Source organism: Lagenorhynchus albirostris, chromosome 16 (assembly GCF_949774975.1).
Source record: "Lagenorhynchus albirostris chromosome 16, mLagAlb1.1, whole genome shotgun sequence".
Taxonomy (NCBI): domain Eukaryota; kingdom Metazoa; phylum Chordata; class Mammalia; order Artiodactyla; family Delphinidae; genus Lagenorhynchus; species Lagenorhynchus albirostris.
Genome location: NC_083110.1, coordinates 70,120,165 through 70,137,406, shown reverse-complemented (window position 1 = coordinate 70,137,406; position 17,242 = coordinate 70,120,165). Strand labels below are relative to the sequence as shown.

General features: G+C 33.2%; 1 protein-coding gene across 1 annotated transcript in view; it reads right to left on the bottom strand.

Moving 5' to 3' along the window:
* Positions 1–5,189: 5,189 nt before the first annotated feature.
* CCDC172 (coiled-coil domain containing 172) overlaps positions 5,190–17,242 on the bottom strand; it is a 51,169-nt gene continuing 39,116 nt past the window's right edge. The window contains exons 5-8 of the mRNA XM_060125654.1: positions 15,153–15,254; positions 14,688–14,790; positions 6,443–6,530; positions 5,190–5,231 (exon numbers count right to left, since the gene is read on the bottom strand). Of these exons, the coding sequence (XP_059981637.1) occupies positions 5,190–5,231; positions 6,443–6,530; positions 14,688–14,790; positions 15,153–15,254 (335 nt within the window). The remainder of the gene's footprint in view (positions 5,232–6,442; positions 6,531–14,687; positions 14,791–15,152; positions 15,255–17,242) is intronic.

Below are 17,242 nucleotides of genomic sequence, written 5' to 3'. Positions count from 1 at the left end.
CAGCCATACAAAGATCAGGAGGAGGAGCATCCCAGGCAGAGGGAACACAGCTTCCAAAATGATCCCAAGGCCAGAGTGAGTCGGGCCTATTTGGGGAGCAGAAAGAACGGCAGTGCGGCTAGAGAGGAAAGTGCAAGGAGGAGAGTGTATGGCGTGAGTTCCAAGAGGTGGCTAGGAGCCAGGATGAATGGATGCAAGAATGGATGGAAGGAACAACAGATAGGGAAAAGAAAGAAATAAGAAGAGTGCTACTTTTACGTTAATCAGAGATTCTTTTACATGTTGATCTTTCTGGAAGTTCTCCATTAGTCCATATTCCTGCCTTAGCAGGTACTGAAAAAATGAATATAACTCTTATTATTTGATATTTTAAGAAGATGCCATCCCTCAGGTAACCACCTTAAATTATCAATGACCACAGGGTAGCACTGAAAAAAAAAATCTGCAGAAAATGTAAAGTAGGGTGAATAGGTATTAATTTCAAGAGATACCCAGAAGGTGAATTTTCAATAGTACTTGATTTGAGTCTGTTTTGTACTGATTTGCCTCTTTCTTCTCATGGAGTGTAAAGGATATTCTTAATTAATTCAAGATTCATTTACTGATTCTGATTAATCCATGTTTTCTGGTACCAAAAGAGTGATTTAAATAATTCTCAAGTTTCTCTTATCTTCTAATATTTACCTGCTGTCTAGAAGTTTATTGTAAGCATATTTTCAAAAGAAATGTATTTTTAAGATTTTTGGAACTGAAGCCCAAGCAATTAAACAGTAAATAAAGAGGCCCACTGCCCTCTGTGACCTCACACGGACCAGATCATTAATCAAAATCTCAGTTCTTCCTGAAAAAAACTGGGATATATCCTTGGTCTCCAACTAGAATCTCAATAGAGATCTTTGATTTTATTGGATAAAAATATTTTTATAAATATAACCTTCATTTTATAAATTTTAATTGGCACCAGATTTTAGAGGTGACGTTACACTGACTCTATGATTGCTCTCATGTCACCCATGCCCAACCAGGAGCTTCTTTGTCTAAAGTCACGAAAGCTGCCAACATCATGTCATGGTGGTTTGAATTTACACCTTCTCTCAGCAGTCACAAAGCCCTATCCAGAAATATTTATTAGTAATTGTATTTGTATCTATTAAACGTAGATTGAGAGGATTTTATTTTAACAAGATTTTATTTACCAACTAATTAGAATGACAATTTATTACAAGTATGACAATAATTAACCTAGAATTAACAGAATAGTACAGCTTTTCTGGTTGTAAGAAAAAAATAAAATCATTTTTCTCCCCCGCTGTGGGCCTCATTTTGCACAGCTACTTATTTCAGTCATTGTTATTAATTTCACATTTTTATTTACTCTTTATTTTCCTAGACATTTGAATTCTGCTGCTGTCAATTTCACAAAGGTCTTTTAAAGATAAATTCGCTATGTACCAAAAGCAGTTGTTTAAATGAGCATTCGGTTCTGACAGCTTTGCTCTTGCTACTTTTCATAGCAGCAGCTAGGAGAGCATTTTACCATCAGTCATGGTTTTCTTTGTTATGCTTTCTTTTTTTCCTCCAATCAAAGTAAATATGTTCTTACAAACAGCATTACCCTAAAAAATTTTCCTCATGTTTAATGAATGTGACCCTCAGTACAATGAATAACAACAAAGCAATGAAATCCCGATTTTCCCTAAGAGACAAGACAGTTATCACATTATTTCATTCATATATTAGTCAATGCTGTCTCAGTATTATTCTTTTGTCAAACATCAAGTTAATAAGAAAATAAAGCTTCTTCACTGGTATGATGATTTTATCGTTAACAGGCCAAGCAAAAATTTATTTAAACTTGAAAATACAATGTTTAGAAAGCACAAATGCAACTAATTATTCATTTCCTACCTCCAACATTTTCAAAGATAACTTCATTCTTCCCATTCTTCCATTAAAAGAAAAATCTGTTCTTAAAAACTCCAAGACCTAATCCCCGCTTCAGGCTAATGACAAAAAATATTTTTCATTTTTAGTTCACATCTTGAAAAAAATTCCCTTGACAGAAAATGCTCTGAACTAGACTCTGAAAGGCAAATGTATTTGCTTCATTTAAGTTTTTCAGGATGACAAAGGAGAGAAGAGGAGTCAAGAAGAAACATGAAAGTTGAACTAAAATAATCTGCTTCAAATACTAAAATATTTTTTAGTATAATGAACAACTTTAAATATCAAATTTCATACTATAAATAAATATTTGAATGACAGAACACCTTACCCTTCTATTCCCAGGATTAAAAACCATATCATATTTATTTCTAATCATGTCACTGAACTGCTACTGTTTTCTGAACTGCAAATAAATGACATATTCATAACAATGTGACACAGTTATGTATGACTGATTGGTATGAAATAGAAAGGGACTTTGTCCTCAGCATAGATTAGAACAGGGCCTGTCTAGTGCATGCTGTCTGTATATCTGCAGCTACTGATTGCCCTTCTGGTAAAAGACTCAATAGATTTTTCTTAGCATAATTTCTACTCTACAATAAATTACCAAATCTCAATTGACTCTGTTTTAGAGTCATTTCTAGATTCCAATTCATTACAATACAATGACTTCAAACTTATCTTGGACTTTAAGAATCTCGTCATGGTTTTACACGTTTCAAGAGAAAAAAGATAGGCAGACAATGTGCTCCTCAATTTTTGTTTCTTTTACAGAAGAAAACTTTACTATTGATAAAACAATGAGTACTTTAGAAATCTTCCTGACTGTACACACTTTAAAACTTTTCCTTTTCTTTGCTTTTTCCTCCCATTTCAATAATTAGGCCAGGGAATAAAGAAAGGAATTTCCAGTCCAGTGGTCATGTTCTACATCCTATCATTTTGTTGCTGTCTTTCCCCTAGCCAAATAGCTCCATTAATCAGCAGGAAAAATATGCAGCAAACTATCTATACATCCTAGTATTATCCCCAGTGGAAGGCTGATAATTAGGAAGTTGCTTCTGAAAGAACTTCCATTAGAGTAAAGAACTATGGTGGCATGCCAGGAACCTCAGAGATGTATCAGTGTTACTCTGGGTTAGTTAGGCTTTGGTTATAACTAAGTATAGGGAAAATTTAGTGAATTTATTTAATGAATGAGCATTAATTTAAAAATTGCCTTTTTATATAGCCAAAGTCTTACTTCCAGAGTAAAGTCAGTCTGAGACACACTTTTACTTAGATAATTTCAGTTATTTTTCCTAAAGAGTTGTATGAATTACGAATTCTTAAAAAATCTAAAAGCAGACCTAATCTGCTGGTGTACTGACAGTGTAGGTTCGTACACTGCAATTTCTATTGATTGTTGTATTTCCTTTTTTCAGTGAACTTGTGCCTTTGATTACATTGATTCTAATAGTCCCAGTTATTTTGGTTGGTATTACACGGGCAGTGCACTGTATTACTCTACCATGCAGTGCCAAAACAATCATTCGATTGTTTGAAAAAAATTAGTTTAAATCCTAAAATACGCATTTTAAGCATTTTGAAATAATGAAAATACGTTATGAACCTCCCATTTTGTCTCAAATTCAATTCATATGAATTCTGATTCATTACTGAATATTAATCTAGATATTCTATATGATGTGAAGACATGACAAGACTGTTATATCAGTAAGAGTTTATGTATATGCCATTGTGTGTTAGTTGTGCAAATAACTGGCAGATCTCTAATTCACATTGATATTTTAGCTACAAAACCAATAATGAACAAAAATTACTGTGAAAAAGGCTTTACATGTAAACTTAGCCTGCATATTAATGATGTGATACACATTTAATAATAAATATTCCGAAGACTTAGAACTTAGAATGTGGTTAGATAAATGGACTAAAATAAGACAGAACTGAAGTCATGACTAATTCCAGTAACCATTTCCCACTCTGCATTTGCATATAAAACAGACTGCAATTCTCTGGTACCATTCATTTTTTTTCTTAAGCAAAAGTAATTTACTCTTAAATATTTAAAGAATCAAAATAAAAATAACTTTTGAAAATACAAATTATTTAAACAGATGGCAATTGGTACACATCTCAAAGGAGAGTTTTAACTTGCTACTTTTTAAAAAAATAAGGATGTAAAGCAACCTATACAAAAAGCTATGCCCTAATAAGACTTGATTTGAAACAAGACTACCTTAACATTAATAGATCTAAGACATTTGTAAACATCTCATATTTGATATTAAACTAATTCAACTAGAATCATAAAAGAAAACATTTGCACTCAGAACTTTAAGTTATATCCTTAAAGTAGCTTTTGTTCCCCTCCCCCGCCTACCACAATTTAGGGCCTTGTTGAATAGTTTCAATATACTTTTTTAAGAAACAGGTGAAAATATACCTTTCTTCCTAGTTAGGACTGCTAACAGCAGAAAGAGATGTGATGTTGGAAATCTGGTGGCAATATCATGATTGATCCAAACATAAGTACACTGTTTTCAGCTGCAATATTTTAGGTCACCAGCAAAAATGAATCCTGATGGCCATAAGGAGACTATGTACCTCCCCGAGTAGATGACTTATTTCATTCTAACCAACACTGGCATTAGGAAGAGAACTGGCAGGCACAAAGTGCTGGAAAGTGGCTGCAGGTGTCCCAGACTTAAATCTGTAGACACATTTAGAGAAAAGTGGAGAAAGCTGGCTTCTGTAGATGAAAGGCCTCAGAAGGCCTCTGTCGAAAGACATCTTATGATTACAGAAGGATTAAAATGAAAGTAAGCATCTTTGTTGGTGCAAATGGCACTGACAAAATTGGGTCAATAATCTGAGCTTTTCTTCCTGCACTTGATTGGATCTGAGGTAGACTGCAACAAAGAATGAACAACATCAGAAAGTATAGATCAGCTTAAGGGTCGGGGGGGAATAACGAGCCTGAGAACACAATATCTGTTTCTCCTTTTTTCTTCCTTTAGAAATAAAATCAAACCACATAAAAACCCTTAAGTTTCAGCAGGTAACAAGACCAAAAACTTACTTTTTTTAAGTGCTAATATATCAATTCTAGATATCAACAACTTTGAACATTTTAAACCTCACGTTTTCCGCAAGAAATGGGTATCATTCATGTATCTACCACAAAGATTTGATACTAAGATGCTTGATCAAATCTTAGATAGCTGATCACTTCTCTACAAGTTTTTAGTTTCCTGAAGATCTTTCTGTGCCAGTGTCTGAAATGAAAACATACAATTATTCATGAGAGAAATGAAATTCTTAATAAAAGAATTACATAAAATTCATGTAAATTTAGCACAACAATAACTGGGCATTTCTAAATTTTACTATTGAAAGTTTTTCTAAATATATAAATCCTATAAAATATAAATCCTAACATACCTATTGGATAATCTTAAATAAGAAAATATTTCCAGAAAATAAATATGGAAGAAAATATAGTGTATTAAATTAAAACTATATTTTAACATACTTTAAAGCTAGCTATATATGTCTTCTATTAAAATAGAGCATGACAAATACTGTGTTCATTTTATAAACAACCAAAGTAAGAGGTTAAAAGCAATCTGAAGTGCTCCCACACAATCTGAAAATAAGTTTCCAATAATTGAATCCAAAGTTCTGGAAATCATAAAAATTTATAATAAGAAAGTTTTAGGATCAAATATAATCAAAGTATAATTTATGCCTATCAAAAACAAAAAGCTTTTAAGCATTATGATAGTTAAACTTCTTCAGTGCATTAATCCTCTAATAACAGTTTCAGTCAAGGGGATGTTGTGAGGTCAGGTTTGAATTTTTTTTAACTTAGTTTGAAATTGTACATATTCTCTTTATATATTGATATAACTTGCCTTATGCAGCATCTAAATCTCCAAGACTCAAAACATTTCACAGATTTATATCATGACCTTAGTTTTGTTTGTTGTTGCTGTTTTGGTTTTTATTTATTTATTTATTTTTGGCTGCGTTGGGTCTTTGTTGCTGTGCGTGGGCTTTCTCTAGTTGTGGCGAGCGGGGGCTACTCTTCCTTGCGGTGAGCGAGCTTCTCATTGCTGTGTCTTCTCTTGTTGCAGAGCATGGGCTCTAGGTGCACGAGCTTTAGTAGTTGTGGCACGTGGGCTCAATAGTTGTGGCTCGCGGGCTCTAGAGCGGAGGCTCAGTAGTTGTGGCGCACGGGCTTAGCTGCTCCGCAGAATGGGGGAATCTTCCCAGACCAGGGCTCAAACCCGTGTCCCCTGCATTGGCAGGTGGATTTTTAACCACTGCGCCACCAGGGAAGCCCTGTTTTGTTCTTTTGTATCTAGTGCAAATCCATGTGAAGGGCACAATACTAATTCAGTGAGATGTATTCCAGTAAAACCATTCTTACCAGTAAGTAAAAACAAGTGCTGAACAAAAGTTAAAACAATCAATTATGGCTTACCAACTGCAAAAATTCTATTTCTGTCTGGAGAGCATCATAAACACTTTGCATGTCATCTTCCTTATAAAGTTCTAATTCTTTTTTAAGTCTGTTTTAAAGGAAAAATTCACTCTATTAATTAGTTCATTAGTAAACTTTTATAATAATTCTTTATTACATGAATAGTGCCAGATTTGCAGCTTCTATTATTGGAATTTCAAGTTAACACTAAAGAATTTGGAAAGAAATTTTAATTCTCTATAATTCTATAAGGAACCAGCCATTAAAATTAGTCTAGGAAAGATAACTGGAGGAACAAGAATTTGAAAGAAGAAATAAAGCTATCTCGTTTTTCAGGTAATTTGAAAACATACTTGGAAAACCCATGAATCAGTGTTAAAACCAACTCAAACAATAAAATAATTCAGTAGGGTGACAAGATACAAAATTAGCAAACAAAAATAAGTAGCCTTCATTGTCACCAGCAATAATTAACATGACTTTTTCATGGAATAGGACATCATAAAAATGTTAACTATCCCCAGTTAAATAAAACTTAATTTGACCCTAATAAAAATACTAACACTTTTTTCCGCTGGTGCTAGGTGAATTTGATTCTAAAGTTCATATGAAAAAAGAAAAAGAACATTCTAGAAAAGCCCTTGAATTTTTTTTTTCCAAGAAAGCCCTGAAAAAAGAGAAAACAAAGAAAGGTGACTAGCCCTGTGAGATATTAAATCATACCATTAATCCTTTATAATTAAAAGAGTGCAGTAGTGGCATATAAATAGAGCAGTGGAACACAGAAGACAGAAATAGCTTAAAAGGGACAAGTGGACATTTAGCATATGCTAAAGGAGCTTCCTCAAACCACTGTAAAAGACTGACTTTTTAATAAGCTGTGTTAGAAAAACCGGATAGCTATGTGCTATGTGGCTATAGATGGATTGTCAAAGCTAAAATTGGCTCTGTATCTCATAGCATACACCAAAATATACTCTAACTGGATCAAAGATTTAAGTGTAAAAAATGAAACTATCTAAGGACAAAGTGAAAGAATAGGGAAATTCCTTTATAAGCTGGTTGTGGCCAAGAACTTTCTCACTATGGCTCAAAATATAAATGAAAAATGAGTACTCAATTCAATTACATTTAAAAAATTGCATAGCAAAACACATGAGTAAAGTCAAAAGATGACAATCTGAGAGAAAATACTTGCCACATACATCACAGATAAAAGTGTAATCTCTCTAATATGTAAAGGGGCTTTATAATCAAGGGGAAAAAAGACCAAAACTCTGATTAAAAAATGGGGGAAAGTCATAAACAGTCACTTCACAGAAAAAAGTATAAAAATCATCCCTAAACATTTGAAAAGTGCTTAATATTACTCGTGATAAAAATATGGTCAATTTCACTCATAATAAAGACTTGAAAATTTACTACACAGGTATATAATTTCTTATCTATCAGATTGGTAAAACTCCAAAAACTTGATAACACACTTTCTTCATAAGGTTGTGGATAAACAGCTGTACTCAGACATTGATGGGGGAATTTAAAATGGTTAAACTTCAAAGGAGGAGAATTTGGCAGTATATAACAAAACTACATATATATTTTCCTTTTGACAGTTATTGTTGCATTATTTGACAGTTATTGTTGCATTGACAGTTGCATTGTTGCATTGTTGCATTGACAGTTATTGTTGCATTATTTGACAGCATTATTTGACAGTTATTGTTGCATTATTATTTGTAATCACAAAATATTGTCAACAACCTGTGTCCATTCTTATGAGACTGGTTGAATAAACTACAGCACATCCATATAATGGAGTATTATACAGTATAAAAAGAATGAAGATAAAGATGAAAAGAAACACAAAGGATAAACCAGTAACTAGTGAAAATGGTCACCTACAGCATGAGTGAAAATGGGGTGGAATAGATATGGAATGAAATGAAACTCCTCTGGGTATATCTTTTTTATATACTTCTGACTTTTGAATCTTGATGATTATTTACATATTTGACAAATAAAATTAAATAAATAAAGTTGAGGAAAAGACCATAAAGTTTAACACAAAATAACAGTTGAGTTAAACACAAACAGAAACAAATAAACCTGTTTTTCAAATTTATAATCACAGATTAAAAAAAAGAATTAATTCAAGTAATTTTCAAACATAGTAGTCTATAACCCTCAGTGGGATATGTTGTAAGGCAATAAGAATTATAAAGGAATCTTAAATTTTATTTACTACTTTTATTGTTAGTGAAGGTACACAGCTAGTAATTCTAAAATTATTTTACAAGATTGTAAGAAATGGATAATTACATTGATGTTGTTAAGAACCAGAGTTTTCACTAGAAGAAAGAAGATATACAAAGAAAATGGAGGGAAGAGGAAAAAAAAAACCTGTCATTTTGGATGTGAATGGAAGGGATCAGTATAAAAAAAATCATGATTTAAAAAAATGATATTTTTATTTCTGTCCATTTAAAGTATTCAGAAGCAATGACACCCAGTAGTAACGAGCACATCTAGCATGCTAATCTTAGTTTCTAAAACCAGTACCAACTAAAAGATACCAGGACTCCTTGAAATAATTGGTCCCAGGGCTGAGGTAGGTATTATAATATACAAGATGAGCCTAGAATATTCTGTTGCACAAGAAGGAAGGAAAGTGACCAAAAACTGATGGGAAAATGTCAAAAGACACAAAAATTTAGTTCAAGCGACTGCCTCTAGCCAAATCTGGGACAATTTGAGCACCAAAAATAGTGACAATAATGTACTATAACACATGAAATAAAAAAGAAATCCATGAATCCATAGAAAATCTTAAAAAGGAGAAATTAAAAGGACGGGGTAAGAGGAAGGGGAACTTCTGTCTTTTTTCCCCCAGAATTTTACTAGCTAATAAAACACCATCAATGTGACATCTATGACTAACTTAACTGGATGACCTTTTCACTGAAGAGGCAACAGCACTGATTTACTACTTCATATAAATGCATTTAGAGTCTCTCAGTAGCAGGTGTATATTAACTTTTGTGCTGTTTCCATTGCAAACATGCTGTTCACAAAACCACTCTATCTTCAAATGTTCAGAAAGAAAATCCCATGCTATTGACTTTGTAGCTTCATTTCTGAAACAAACTTCCTGCTGTATTAAACAAGCATAAACATTGGTTATAAAAAGTGTAAAACCATTCTAAGAAGAAGTGTTGTAGGTAAAAAAATGCCTGAAATGTTTCAAGTTGTCTGGTATGTTACTATTGCAGTAAATAAAAAGTCATGATGAAGAAATGTATTTTGGTGACCCTGGTGTTGAGTAATAATAAAAAATAATAGGTGTTGGGAGTTTGAAGTGGTCCAGTATATACTGCTATTCTTGCCTACCTGAATTCTGCCCATCTGAGAAATAAGGAAGGTCAAGATGTCAAGTTTGCTACTAATATAGCAGTGACTGGAGAATGTGGCTTATATCTGCATGCAAAGGATTTACTAACACTGAACCCCAGAATTAGACTAATGTAACTCACACCATTAGAGACAGAATTGGATGCCACAAGCTTTCTTTCATGGAGTCCTATCACTGTAAAACTTAAGGGATAGAGGAGCAGAGTGGAATATACACTCTGAGGCAGGCCATACTCCAGAGAGATAAGGAAAAGAAAGCTGGGCTTCGGTTTATCCTTCCAAACTCACCAGACTGAATCACTCCTCTCCACCATAGAATAAGAAAGAAGGAGTTCTGGGGGGGACAACAAGGAGGGTTAAACCAGTAAAGCTTTTTCTTCATGGAAGAAAAAAACCAGGAGTGGAAAGAAGAATTCCATGGGGCTATCTCAGGGGTTAATATATACCATGTCTTTGCAAATAACACTGAAAAAAGATGAGGAACTTTTATCTTCTTTGTAGTAAAAATAAAATATGTAGACTCAATCACTGGAACAAATATTTATTAAACACTAAGTACCCTGGACTATGTTAGATTCAGACACTGATAGAAAAATGAAGAAGTAGTAGAGGGAGTTCCCAGTTAAGTGGGAGAGACTGATACACATAAATATCATAGAATATGATCAATGATATAACAGAATTATAAACATATTCTCTATGAACACAGAGAAAGGAACAGTAGAGGAACGCTTTCATAATTTATTATGTTTATTCCTTCATTTATTTATTCAATACCCACTATATGCCAACCTGTGTACCAAGGTATTAGACCATGAGTATACAATGGTAAACAAAGTAGACAAGATCTTTCCCCTAACTGAGCACATGATGACATAGACATACATAAAATGAAGCACATAAATATGTAATTACAAAATGGAATCTGTGCTATCAAGGAAAAAATCCAGTGTGTTATTAGGAAAAACAACAGGTTATAAAATTTAGATCACAGGGATCCTTCTCTGAGGAAATATTTCAACTGAGATCTAAAGGATAGGGCATGTCCCACCAGGTAGGAGACAAGCAGGCAAGGGGCAAACAGATAACTTGAGGGAAAGAAAGGCATAGATAAAGGTCTTAGGTGGAAGAAAGCTCTTTAAGGAGCAGAGTGAGAAGGGGACCATGGTTGAAAATAACATCAGGGAGGTGGTCATATACCATATTGTGATGAGTCTTGGACTTTAAGTTTTATTATGTTCATTATGAAGCCACTGATGATTTTAATAAGGGGGCTGACACAATTCAATTTATAATGCAATGAAGGTTGCAAGAGTGGATGACGGGAAAGCAGAGAGAGATTGTTACTGTGATCCAGGTGAGAGAGAGTAGTGGCTAGAACTAGGATGGTAGCCATGGAGAGAGAAGTGGAAGGATTCAAGAAATATTTTGGAGGTAAAAGCAACAAAACTTGGTGATGGACGGGGGTAGGGTGAGAATGATGAGATTTCTGAACACATCAAACATGCCTGCTACATTTTGGGTTTACTCAGGAAAAATTACATGTGAGCTAGGCCTTGAAGACTAAATCAGATTTTTAACTAATAGAGAAAAAAGAGAAAGATACAGAGGTGTGAAGTCCTGTGGCATATTTGGAATTCCACAAATAGTATTCTGATGTGCTAGTAGAATAGAGTATGTGATAGAAATGCAGGGAGATAGCACAGATTACGTTTTTGTTTGTTTAATCAGGACAGCATCACTTCAGATCTATTTCTATGTTTATATTAAATTCTTGGGAATTCAGAACTGGAGCTTAGGAAGGAGGGATTAGTGACAAAGATTTGGAAATTATCTATGGATGATAACTAAAACTTTAGACCAGATGAGATAGCCCATGGAGAGTACAAAGTAAGAAAACAATCAATGACTAACCTTTAGGGAGCCTCTGCACTTAAAGGACAGGCAGGAGAAAAAAATGAGAAAGAAGCCTGAAAGGCATGAAATTCCCATGGATAATATGAAATAAAAATGAAATCATAAGTAATTATACAATTATAATTATGTCTAATAATTATAGAGCATTTACTGTGTACCAAGCACTGTTGTAAGGGCTTTATATATATTAAGACATTTAATTTTTGCTATAGTCTTGTGAGGTAGGGCCATTATTAACCTCATTTTATAGATGTAGAGAATGAGGCATAGACAAGTTAAATTGCTTGTCCAAGGTCACTAACCTAGTAAATAGCAGAGGTGGGATTCAAAGGTGTTTGTAATCTTAACCTCTATGCTTTCTGCCTCTCGAGACCCTGAGATTTCTGTCCTCCCTGGACTACATGAAAAAACTAGCTTGGTATGTTATACAACCCTCAGGGACGCTTCTTAGAAATTAACACAACCTCTGGTTTAGGTATTAATCATAGTAATATTCTATGTTAGTTGCTTTAACATGTGTTAATTAATGAGCCCACACTCTTCACATTAGAATCTTTTAAATAAACAAACATCTTGGAATTTATAAATAGGGGAAGATTACTTAAAGCAGAGAACATTAAACTGTTGTGAATATAAAGTACTGGTTCTAAGATGTAAAACAGATAGCTAGTGGGAAGCAGCCGCATAGCACAGGGAAATCAGCTCCGTGCTCTGTGACCACCTAGAGGAGTGGGACAGAGAGTGTGGGAGGGAGATGTAAGAGGGAGGAGATATGGTGATATATGTATATGTATAGCTGATTCACTTTGTTATAAAGCAGAAACTAACACACCATTGTAAAGCAGTTATACTCTAATAAAGGTGTTAAAAAAATAAAGTACTAGTTCTTTCCATTAATGGATGGCATTAAGTTAGAGTCCAACAAGCAACCTGGACATGACAGATTAACTTTATAAAAACATAATCATTACAAAAGAATTTCAATAATATAAACATAATAAAATATGCATCAAAATTTTCTAATTACAAAAAGTAGAAACAATAAGTTCATAGAGATGAAGTTTTAATTTTTTGTAATTAATTTTTTGTAACTTTTTGTAACCCAGTAATTGCTTTCTTACTGGTTAAAGTTTAATAAAAGTAGAAGTACAATTTTAATAACTTTAAAATAAAACTGGTTCTGAACTGGGGACAATTTTGCCCACCCGTCTCTGCCCAGGGGGCACTGAGCAATATCTGGAGTCATTGTTGGTTTGTCACAACTGGGGGTGGGTGGCGCTACTGGCCTCTGGTTGGTAGAGGCCAGGAATGCTGATAAACATCTTATCCTGCATAGGACAGCTCTCCCACAACAAAGAATATCCTGACCCAAAATCTCAACAGTGCCAAGGCTGAGAAACCCTGCTTAAAAATAGCATCTATACCAAGAGTAGTTAAACTTGAAAATTTAAGATAAAGGCAATTACTATAGAATTCAGTATACATTTGAACACACAGATGAAAAAGATTATTCTATTCCAAAAGTTAGGGATTAAACCAACTTAAGTTTGGCCTTAATGATGTTCAGTAAATGTCATATCATTTTTTGCCATCATTAGCTCCTTGTTATTGCGCTAATTATAAGACTGATGGCCCTCTTTTCAAAAATCTTTACACTTAGTATTTTGACTCTGCTCTTCACACTTGAAATAACTTTTATGGAACATACCAGAAGGGAAACTAAGCTACACATATTAAAGAATTTAAAGCGGGAATTGATAAATATTGGCATTCCATTCAATAACTGCTAAGATGCAAAGAACGGACTAGGTATATTGATTGATGTTTCTTTCTATCCAAATTTCCTTTGTCACCATCTGTGAAGGAAAAGCTCTGTCTAACAAACTTTGTGTGCTTAATTTTAATCCAGGGCAAATTTTTATGATTGAGTGATAAACAAAACTGGAGTTCATATTGGAAGCCCCTTTACTACTAACTATAATGATACCAGTGGGCATTACCATTTTTAAAAGTGTAAAAAAAATCAATGAGCAGACTGTCACTACAGAAACTCATTCTGCATCAAACATAGCACCCAAGAGATTGATATTTCATGCTTATAAAACTTAACATAAAATTAAATTGCAGATATTTTCTCACAATCTACTAAAATTATGGCCTAAGGCAATACACTGCTAATATGAAGCATTTGTTCAGCTCTAGTGGACTTATTTCCTATATGATTTACGTGAAAGAAGTCTTCATTTGCCTCTTTGTAGATCTGGCAATGAGGTTTCTGTTTCTTACATTAAATGTAGAAAGTATAGGAAGTTCTTTAAAATTAAGCCAGCAAATATAACACTGAATTATTAATAAATAACAGTGAAATTAATAAACTGGGGGGGGTCCTCCTTTGGTATATAATTATGTCATTTCAAACCTCAGCCATTCTTTCATTATCCAAATGCATTAAAAAAATCTAAATATTCCGTACAGAAAATACATTTTCAATCTTTAGGCCCCAAACCAGAGTGACAGATTTCAAGTAAAACAGTAGACTGTGGTTTTTTCCCCTGAAATCTAGAAGGACCAAAAATAATTTCACTCCAGAAAGTTAGGGATAATAAAAAAGAGAGTTGTGGAAACAATACTATATCTTAATCTGTTAGGATATGAATAACTCTGAGACCATGAGGTATATGAAAAGATAAAATTGATTTCAACCTTATCAACCTGATGCATCGTGAAACTTATGTGTAGCACTTTCTAGCCAGTAAAGTGTTTGCTTATTAGTATGTTTCAGAATACACATAGAAGGAAATAATTTCTTAAACAAACTTTAAAAAAAAAAGCAACTGTGTGTTTAGTTTTATGCTGCAATCTACTTGACAACTTGGAAAATTATCAGATTTTATACCAAAGTATAATAGGCAATTCTTACCTTAAGCATTCAGCATCATTTTGAGGCTTTTCACTGATTTTTATTTTTTCTGCCTCTAGGTACTTGGTAGTACAAACGGCTTCCTTTTTTTTATCTTCAAAACCTAAACAATTTAAGAAAATTCTTACAATCTTTAAAAAATTAAACATAAAGGTTATCTTTATGCATTCATAAGAACAATACTCAATTTTGGTGCTTCATGTAAAATATATGTACTAGTGATTTTTATTTTTCTACTTTAATATAGCAATTAAAGGCACACACAAAAAAGATCTTAACAAAGTTTGTGACATTAAAAATACCAGATCTAACACTGATCAGTTCAGTGCTTTACCTATTCATTTTTTACATCAATAGCAGCACTACATCCCAATAGGTGAATACATTTTGAAAGGATAATACTACCCTATAGTAGATATATAACAATATTCATCAGCAAAATAAACTAACTCATAAAGGTAATACCTTTAAGCTCTCTCTGCAAAGTAAATAATTCTTGTATCAATTCACTCTTTTGTTTTTGAAGTTCATTTAACTGGCCACTATCATGTTCCGCTGACTTCATTTCTAGAAACAAATAGACAAAAACCAAAAAACATATTTTAACTATTTTAAGTTTTGCTTTATGTATGTCAGGAATGATTAAGTTCTTCTTGTGTAGTAAAAATTTAAGCAGTATATGGTCAATTTTCAGTCCCAACAGCTTCCCTTGGCCACATAGGAACTGTTTCTTAATAAACTGACCAGGATTATTTAAGCAACAACTGGATACAAAAGAACAAGTTAGTTGAAGGTTAGACTGCTGAATGAGAATTCAAAATAGTGTCATATTACTAAGTAAAACGAGCTTCCCAATGAAGTTAGAAAACTCTACTCACTTTTTGGTTACCATGAACAATGCTGCTATGAACATTCATGTACAAGTTCTTACGTGGACATATGGTTTCAATTATCTTGAAATACCAGGGAGTGGAATTGTGGGTCATAGGGTAACTCTAGGTGTAACATTTTGAGAAACTGTCAAACTGTTTTCCAAAGTAGTTGTATAATTGTACATTTCTACCAGCAATGTATGAGGTTTCCAATTTCTCCACAGCCTATCCAACACTCTTATCTACTCGTTTATTATAGCCAGGCTAGTGGCATCTCATTGTGGTTTTGATTTGCATTTTCCTAATTATTTTGAACGTCTTTCATGTGTGGCTATTTGTATGCCTTTTTTGGATAAATGCCTTTTTAAATACTTTGTCCATTAAAAAAACTGGGTTATTTTTCTTTTTACTGTTTAGTTGTAAGAGTTCTTTATATATTCTGGATGCTAGTCCCTTATTAGATACATGATTTGCCAATATTTTCTACAATTCTGTGGGTTGTCTTTTCACTTTTTTGATAGTGTCCTTTGAAACTCAAATTTTAATTTTGATGAAGTCCAATTTATCTATTCTTTTGTTGCTTGTGAATACCTAGAAAACCATTTCCTAATCCTAAGTTATGAAGATTTACAACTGTGTTTTATTCTAAGAGTTTTATATTTTTAGCTCTTACATTTAGGTCTGTGATCTGTTTTTTTTTTTTTTTTCCTGTGATCTGTTTTGATTTAGTTTTTGTGTACAGTATGAGGTAGATGTCCACATTCATTCTTTTGCATGGGGATATCCAGTTATCCTAGCACCTTTATTTAAAAAGACTATTCTTTTGCAAATGGTCTTGGCATATGTGTAAAAATCAAGTGACCATAAATGCATGGGTTTATTTTTGGATTCTCAATTATATCCCCTTGATCTATATGCCCATACTCATACCAGCACCTCACTGTCTTGATTACAGCAGCTCTGTTCTAAGTTTGAAATCAGAAGTGTGAGTCTTCCAATTCTGTTCTTTTTCAAGTTTGTTTTGACTCTTATTGGTCCTTTGCATTTCTATGAATTTTAGGGTTAGATTGCAAAAAGCCAGCTAGAATATTTGATAGGGGTTGTATTGAATCTGTAGATCACATTTAGGAGTATTGCCATCTTAACAATATTAGATCTTCCAATCCATCAACTTGGGATGACTTTCCATTTATTTAGGTCTTCTTTAATTTCCTTCAACAATGATTTTTGTAGTCTTGAACTTTTTTTAAGTGTATTCCTAAGTATTTTACTTTTTGATTGTAAATTGAATGTTCTTTAATTCAACTTACAAATTGTTCATGTTAGTATATAGAAATATAATTGATTTGTATATATTAATCTAATATCCTGCAACCTTGAACTTGTTTATTAGCTCAAATAGTTTTCCGGTGGGTTCCTTAGGATTTCTATACACAAGATCATGTTATCTTCAAATAGAGATAGTTTTACTTCTTCCTTTCCAGCCTAGATGTCTTTTATTTCTTTTTCTTGCCTGATTGCCCAAGCTAAAATCTCTAGCAAAATGTTGAACAGAAGTAGTAGGAGTGGATATTTGTATTTTCCCAATCTTAGGTGAGGAATTTTCATTCTTTCATCATTAATAGCATTCACCATGGGTTTTTCATAGATACACTTTATCAGGTTGAGAATGGTCCCTTCAAT